Genomic DNA, 8,436 nt, shown 5'->3' on the forward strand with positions numbered 1-8,436 from the left:
GCCACAACGCCCGGCTATTTTTTGGTTGCAGCCATCATTGTTGTTTTGGCGGGCCTGGGCTGGATTCAAACCCGCCACCTTAGGTGTATGTGGCTGGCACCTTCGCCGCTTGAGCCACAGGCACCAAGCTGAAACCTGTTTTTTTATGGTGCTGCCAACATAAGTGCTCAGTGGCAAGTTCACAAACTTAACTGTCAGACCTCATATTTAGCGCTACACATGAGAAAAGTTCCACTTGTATCATATCTTCTACTCCTATGTGTAATCACAAACACAAAACTAATGTTGCCAAATTTTGAGAGTGTGCTTTTCTTTTCTTTTTTTTTGAGACAGAGCCTCAAGCTGTCGCCTTGGGTAGAGTGCTGTGGCATCACAGCTCACAGCAACCTCCAACTCCTGGGCTCAAGGGAGTCTCGTGCCTCTGCCTCCCAAGTAGCTGTGATTGCAGGCGCCCACCACAACACCCGGCTATTTTTTGGTTGCAGCCATCATTGCTGTTTGGTGGGCCAGGCTGGATTCGAACTCGCCACCTTAGGTGTATGTGGCTGGTGCCTTAGCCAGCTTGAGCCAGAGTGTGCTTTTCTAATTGGCTGCCGTTAAGAGTTTGTTCTGAGTAGCTAGAGCGAGGCCAACAAGGCAGGTTGCCACATACAAAAAAATCCCATTCAATTGGAAATAAAAGGAAAGGGCAGAATTTAGCCATGGGCTGATGTGGAAAAGCAGGAACAAGCTCCACCCCTGCAGCAGACACGACTTAGGAAACCAACAAACCCCAGCCCACCAGTGAGAGGCAGTGCTGTGTAGCCTGCAGACAAGCTGCTGGGGGGAGTCACATCCAGCCAGAGAGGAGGGCGGGCCCAGAGACTCCGTGCTGAGTGACTGGTGGCCGCAGGGAGCATCAGACTCGAGCTCCCAGAGTGCAAGGATGTGGAGGGGCCTGTGCAAGCAAGGTGGCTCCAAGCTCAAAAGGCACAGCTGGGCAGGACCTGGACAGTGACCAGCAGGCTGCATGAAGCACAGGCAGGGGACAGCAAGTAGAGGAGGTATCCAAGACAGAGCTAGAAAGGAGCCCTGTGGCTCGTCGCCTGTGGCTCAAACGGCTAAGGTGCCGGCCACATACACCTGAGCTGGCGGGTTTGAATCCAGTCTGGGCCCGCCAAACAACAATGATGGCTGCAACCAAAAAAACGGCCGGGCATTGTGGCGGGCGCCTGTGGTCCCAGCTACTTGGGAGGCAGAGGCAGGAGACTCCCTTGAGCCCAGGAGTTGAAGGTTGCTGTGAACTCTACCCAGGGTGACGGCTTGAGGCTCTGTCTCAAAAAAAAAAAAAAAAAGAAAAAGAAAGAAAGAAAAAGAAAAGAGTCCTGTGAGAAGACAGTGACTATCCAGACCCTGCAAAGCCATGGAAGACTGCGCAATCCTGCAGCAGTCACTTCAGGTTGGGTGATGAGAGGCCAGGCTCATCTACGCCACCATTTCCCATTCTCTTATCCATTAGCAAATTCAGAAAAAAACCCAAACTTATAATGTTGATTTTTAAAAATGTACCTAAAACTGATCAAACCTGGCAGCAATGGACTTCAGGTAATTTCCAACATACAGAGAACTTTTCCCAACCGTTAGAAGAGGTTGTATGCTCAGGGATAAACACCTTAAATCACAGAAGCCTCTATCATGAGCTGCCATGTAGAACCTGTATTTAAAAGATGCTTTACAGTATTGACCCTGAAAAACAGGAGTACAAATGCACATGAAATAATTATCTGAAAAACGATCCTCAGAGAAGCACTGAAGGATACTAAAACTCCTATCTGTGATTTCCAAATGCCACAGATTAATTCTCAGGTCATCTGCAGAAAGATATGTTTCATGGTCACTATTTACGGAAATGGAATTTATGTGATATGTGTGAGCATTTGCAAAAATTCGCCGTGGACTTGCTTCTACCATAAGGTCCATGGGCTTCAATATTGGGACCTAAAAATGGAAGGAAATAGGAATTTAAAACAAGGATCAGAGCAGATTAAATCAGAACATTTATACTAGATAACAAAAAGGGACAAATCTATAGCAGTTAAGTAATAATTTTATGTAGGTAATACGCTCAATAACTAATCAACAGAACTATGAAATTAGGGTACAAGTCTATTCCAAGTTTCCCCTCTTTTGCTTTTTGTTGAAGAAAAGAAAATAAGCTGACACCCTAACAGGCTGTCCCCAGGTGCTCAGGCCCAATGGTGTAGTAACCCTGTGTGCTCCCTCTACCCCGAGGCAGTGGCCATGATGCTGACGCAAAGTCTTCTTGGAAGGCTCAGTGGATAGCCCCTGTGTCCTCTCTCCTGTGGCTAGATGCATGGACCTTCCCTCCCACTGACTACTGGTCTGCTGTGCACAGACCACACGCATCAGACGGTGCAGGGCGGCAGGGAACACGGCAGGGAGCACGGCAGGCCCCTGGGCTCCAGCTCTTGACCTGCTGCTGGTGTTAGGCTCGTCCGGCTTGCGAGCACTTGTGCAGCTGGTCACTTACAGGGAGGTGCATTTTTAGGTGTGTATATAATATTTCATTGAAGGTTACAAAAACAAAAAAGCTAAAGGTGCCCCCACACCAGTATCTGTGGTGAGTGCAGTTGGTCAGAGAAGCTCCCCGGGAGTAGCACGTCCACGCTGAGATGGAGGAATGGGGAGGAGAGTGTGCTGGCTGGAGGTACCTGCGGCCACACGCAGGGTAAAGCTCAGCTGTGAGGAGACGCCACGTGTGAAGGGGACAAAGCCCTGCCTGACATCTAGCTGGAAGGAAAGTTCCAAAATCAAATAAAAAAATAAAGCATTCTCTTCATTATTTAAGTTATTAGAAACCAAAGCTTCAAGACCTGGGAAGAAATCTCTCAACTGAGCAGTCTCTGGCCAAATTCTGTAACAATGAACTTGGGAGGGTGTGTACGGCAAACTCTTCCCTCATTTTAACACAGTCATGCAAATACACCCTTGGATACTCTGGACCAAGAATGTCAGTTCTTCCACATGTAAGATTAAGAATACACCTGACATAACCCTCTAACACATGGCAGGTGTAAATTTAGAAAGATCCTTTCTTTTAATTATAACCCTCTTCTATCACTAAAATAATTTAAGTGAAAAAAACTTGAAATAGCAAACTTTCTCTTACCCAGTTAAGTTCAGATAAATTAACAGCTCATTTGAACTTTTAGAGAGGAGGAATGCAAGGTGCAGGATTACCTGGCCTGTGATCTCTTACCCACACACTGAGACTAATAAAAAAAATAACCGTGCTTCTCACACGCCTTCCCTTTGGCCGTTAGACAGGTTTTATTTAGGCTAAGCCTACAAAAGCAGCCCTGAATAAAATCAAGATTGAGCCTAATGAAGAACTATAGTTTTTCCAGAAAAAGCACATAAACTCAGGGGATTTTGGAGGGGTCTGATCAGGAGAAACCTGGGTTCTGGAGAGAGGGGTGTGCACACACAGGGGCAGGAGGTGCTGGCCACAGGGGAGATGGCAGGACTGTGGCACCCAAGGCGTCCTCCATACCAGCACGGCTTTTGTTCAGCATCATCAGTGGCCTGATGGGAACTGTAAAACTAGAGCCAGTATCACTGAAGTGATTTCCATGGATTCGTAGCTGCAAGGCAGCAGCACTGTGTATCAGGGTCACCAACATCCTGGGTCAGATTTGGGTGCCATAACCCAGGTCTGAGCAGGCGACCGCTCTCCAGCCTCAGTGAGCTCACTGGGAACATGGTGACAACAATACAAGCAGCACTCAAGAAATGGCACCTGAACAGACCATGTGCCCACTGGGCCTGGGGGTCTGCCCAGTCCCACCAGGGGGTGGCCCCTGAGTTGGCGTCTCCGCAGGACCTCATCTGCTAGCCCTGCACTGCAGACTGTGCTCACTGGTCAGGTCTCCACTCAGCAGATGCTGGTGTAAGTCTAAGATGCTAATTGTTTTCCAGCACCCTAGCAGCACTCCCTGGGACCAGGGGGTCTTCTCCGAGGGACACCTCTGTCCTGAGCACTGGGCTATAGTGCTGTCCATGCAGCACTCTGATGATTCACCAGGATACCTGGGCTTGAGCCTGGTGAGTAATGTCCTTTACCACATCTCATGTAATTTAAAACACCACCAATGGTGTGTCCCACGAGGTCAATTATAAGACAATAAAATTTTAAGTTTTACCTTATTTCATAGATGCTAAAATGTAAAAAAATCTAGGTACTAGAATTGATGAAACAGTCTTTCTTAAACTGCATCAGGAGTGCCAAAAAAGAAAGTGAAGAATTTTTAATTTTTTGTTTGTAGGGACAGGGTCTCTCACTGTCACTTGGGGCTAGAGTGCAGTCTTGCAATCGCAGCTCAAATGAAGCCTTCAACTCCTGGGCTCAAGAGATCCTCCCACCTCAGCCCCCTCAGTAGTTAGGACTGTAGGCGTGGTCACCATCCCTGCTAACTTTCTTTTTTGTAGAGATGAGGACTCAGCATGTTGCCCAGACTGGTCTGAACTCCTAGCCTCAAGCAATCCTCCTGCCTCAGCCCCTCTAAGTGCTGGATTATAGGTGTGAGTCATGGAGCCTAGCCAGGAGTGAAAAATTTAACAATTGAAAAAAAGTACTAAAGCTCATGGGCTGAACCACCTGCCTTCCGTAAGCTGACACAGGAAGCTCTGAAAAGACCTGCCCTACTGAGCTCAGGGGTCCCCAGCCCGCCGGTCAGTCTGTGTCTGTCACTGCAACCGACTTGCCTGCTGCCCTGAATGCCCAGAGGGAAAGGTGCTGGTGCTTTCTGAGAGATCTGCTGTAGAATTAAACTTTCCCTTAGTATTGCCATTGCTGTATTTTCTAAGGATAATGTATAGCTTTGCCTTTGTAAATGTATGAGCAAGCCCCTGCTTTAAACCCATGTCTGTAGAAGTGATTACGATTACAAACAACTCTCACAACTCAAGGAGCGGATCACATGCTATTTCACTCAGCAGTGCCCTCTAAACAGCAGATTTAAGAGCATTCCTCTTGACTAGTTTCTTAGAAGCAGGGACAGTTGAGACAAAGTGCAGTGTACCCGTAGCGCGGTGATTCTAAACGGATCTCGAAGTCGCCCATCTTCATCCTTCAAGTTATAACCTTCAGCTCTCTTATCCCGTTCACTTATTTTCCATAATTTTATAGTCTTATCTGAAAATAAAAATCTTATTCTTCATATTAAAAGAAACACCATAGCATGCATCATGATTATTTGTGTATTATAACAGAAAACTGGTACTAGGACAATTTAAGCTATGGGGTCTTTGGACGTAAAGATTTCCAACAGATGAATGTCTTGCTCTGTACAGTAAATAAAGATGTGAACACACACACAGAATAATGCGATACTGGGGTGCATGTGTGCCTTTTGTTACACACTTTGAATTTTCATTTTCATATTTTTTGGCCAGGGCGGTGGTGGGGCGGCACCCTACTCCTTTGAGCCACAGGCGCCGCCCCACATTTGAATTTTCAATATATCACTTGCTACCCTAGCTAATCCCCCCCCCCAAAGTTTAAAGCAGGAATAACTTTCAGAATGGGTTCAAATAAAAAAGAATCCACACAAACAGAAAATTAAAAATAAAATACTAAATATCAACGGCCACTTAAAAAGCAATTCTTACCATTTGTAGAGAGCAGAAAATGAGCAGCATTCTGTTGTGGCAGCCACCTAATTTTATTAATTTTTTCCTCAATTTCTAAACTTTTTAAATAGTCAAACTCTGGTTCATGACTTTGAAAGGTACTGTAAACATTATATTCTCCCCTAGAGTGAGGGCGGCTTTTATTCTGCAAGGAAAACAGGACAGCTGTTTTAGTGAACAAAGCACAGTGCAGACCAAGTTTTAGCACCATCAATGTGAACATCAAATGATCACACATGATATTTTTTTAAACTTAAAAGAAAAAAAAAAAACCAAAAAACCCTGGTTCACAAAACCCCCCATCTCAAACATGAAACTCAGAATTAATTTTCTGGAGAAAAAAACGAACATTTCCCAAGCCCTGTATTCTACTTTTAGGCATCCTCAACCCTGGAGTAGGGTCTGCCAGCCGTGGCCGCTGCATGGGGCCCAGTCTCATAAGGACCTGAAGGACCTGAACAGACTCCCCTGTGCTTGTGGTCTCTGGCTGTTCTCCTGCTATCTGGCAGAGGCAAGCAGTTGTGAAAAGGGCCCTGCGGCCTGCAGAGGCCAGACCTTTGCAACCTGGCCCCGTGACAAAGTGTCTAATCGACTGATGGGGAGAAGACCCTGGTGCAAACCAGGCACAACACAGTTGCCAATCAGGGGCTGGGAAGCAGCAGCAGGCAGTGGCTGTGCAGTGACCAGGGCAGAGCAGGGGCACATGGCCAGCCCCACATGCCGTACATGAGAGGTTGCTGCACAGACACCCACAGTGAACTATGCCCTGGCAGCAATTCTACGAGTTACAGTGAAAGCAGAACATGCTTGGGAGAGATACGCCATCCTCAAAACAATCAGCAACCTGGGAGGGTGGACAGAACAAGGTAAGACTGGAGGAAAGTCAAAGAATGAAATGGTGGATTTACACCGATATCTGAAATCTTTTCAAAACTAAAAACTGAGAACATGGCCAGGAACAGTGAGTGGCTCAATTCTGTAATCCCAGCACTCTCGGAGGTCGGGGTGGGTAGACAGTCTGAGCACATTGAGTTCCAGACCAGCCTGAGCCAGAGATCACATCGCTAAAAACAGCTGGGTGTTGTGGCAAGCGCCTATAGTTCCAGCTACTTGGGAGGCTGAGGCAAGAGGATCACTTGAGCCCAAGAGTTTGAGGCTGCCGGGAGCTATGACACAGCACTCTACTAGGAGTGACAAAGTGAGACTCTGTCTCAAACAAACAAACAAACAAACAAAAAACCAAAAAACAAAACTTAGCCAGATGTTGTGGGGAACACCTGCAGTCCCAGTTACTTGGGAGGCTGAGGCAGGAGAATCGCCTAAGCCCAGGAGTTGGAGGTTGCTGTGAGCTGTGATGCCACAGCACTTTACCAAGGGCAATAAAGTGAGACTCTGTCTCTTAAAAAAAAAAAACAAAACTAAGAACACTAGATTCTATTTAATTCTTGCTCTATAACCAATACCTAAAATTTCACCAATTTTTTTTAAGAGATGGTGTTTTGCTGTCCCATAGGCTGGAGTGCAGTGGAACAATCATATCTTTTTTTTTTTTTAAGACAAGAGTCTCACTATGCCACCCTCAGTAAAGAGCTGTGGTGTCACAGCTCACAGCAACCCCCAACTCTTGGGTTTAAGCCATTCTCTTACCTCAGCCTCCCAAGTAGCTGGGACTACAGGCGCCTGCCACATCGCCTGGCTAAGCACAATCATATCTTTTTTTGTTTGCAGTTTTTGGCCAGGGCTGGGTTTTGAACCCGCCACCTCTGGCATATGGGGCTAGCGTCCTACTCCTTTGAGCCACAGGCGCTGCCCAGCACAATCATATCTTACTACAGCCTCAAACTCTGGGTTCGAGGGATCCTCCTGCAACAGCCACCCAAGCAGCGAGGATGACAGGTGTGCTCCACCAAACTCAGCTGCTTTTTTTTTTTTTTTTTTTTAAGAGACAGAGTCTCACTTTATCACCCTGCATAGAGTGCCGTGGTGTCATACAGCTCACAGCAACCTCCCACTCCTGGGCTTAGGCGATTCTCCTGTCTCAGGCTCCTGAGTAGCTGGGACTATAGGTGCCCACCACAACGCACAGCTATTTTTTTGTTGCAGTTTGGCCAGGGTTGGGTTTGAATCTACCACCCTTGGTATATGGGTCTGGCGTCCTACTCACTGAGCCACAGGCATCGCCCTTTTTACATTTTTTTTATAGAGACTATGTTGCCCAGGCTGCCTCCAACTCCTGTCCTCAAGTGATCCTCCCACTTCGGCCTGCAAACTGCTAGGATTACAGGCACAAGCCACCGTGCCCAACATAAGATCTTGTTTTCAATACTTTATTACGTAACCCAAAGAAACTGAACTAAACAAACCTTTATGTTCAGACAGATACCTTCTGAATTAAGATAAAAACTATGAAAAACTATGAAAATACAATACAAAACTACCCAAATCTCTCCAGTGCATCTTTCTTTCCTTTTTGGAGACAGGGTACTCAGTTGCTGGAGTAGAGTGTAGCAACATCATCAGAGCTCACTGCAATCTCAAGCTCCTGGGCTCAAGGAATCCTGCCGCCTCAGCTACTATGTACAGCTGGCATTAAGTTTTACTTGTTGTTCATTCCTTGAAAGATAAGTGTTTGGGGAAAAAAGCCTGATACCCTCTGTCCAGAGTTCCCTGAGAGTGTAGTAAGGGTGTTTGGGGGCAGAAGCCTGAGACCCACTGTCCAGAGTTTCCTGAGCGTGTAGTAAGGGT

At 46.6% G+C, this 8,436-nt stretch overlaps 1 protein-coding gene across 5 annotated transcripts in view; it reads right to left on the bottom strand.

The window, feature by feature from the left end:
* The window catches only part of PPP2R2D (protein phosphatase 2 regulatory subunit Bdelta), a 55,996-nt gene that overhangs the window by 10,270 nt on the left and 37,290 nt on the right, over positions 1-8,436 (bottom strand). For all 5 annotated transcript variants that reach the window (XM_003794055.3, XM_023515621.1, XM_012807794.2 and 2 more), the window contains 3 exons: positions 5,671-5,836; positions 5,082-5,194; positions 1,800-1,977 (listed from right to left, as the gene is read on the bottom strand). In XM_003794055.3, the coding sequence (XP_003794103.1) occupies positions 1,800-1,977; positions 5,082-5,194; positions 5,671-5,836 (457 nt within the window). The remainder of the gene's footprint in view (positions 1-1,799; positions 1,978-5,081; positions 5,195-5,670; positions 5,837-8,436) is intronic.

This window comes from Otolemur garnettii, unplaced genomic scaffold (assembly GCF_000181295.1).
Source record: "Otolemur garnettii isolate 467f Iridium unplaced genomic scaffold, OtoGar3 scaffold00075, whole genome shotgun sequence".
Lineage (NCBI taxonomy): Eukaryota > Metazoa > Chordata > Mammalia > Primates > Galagidae > Otolemur > Otolemur garnettii.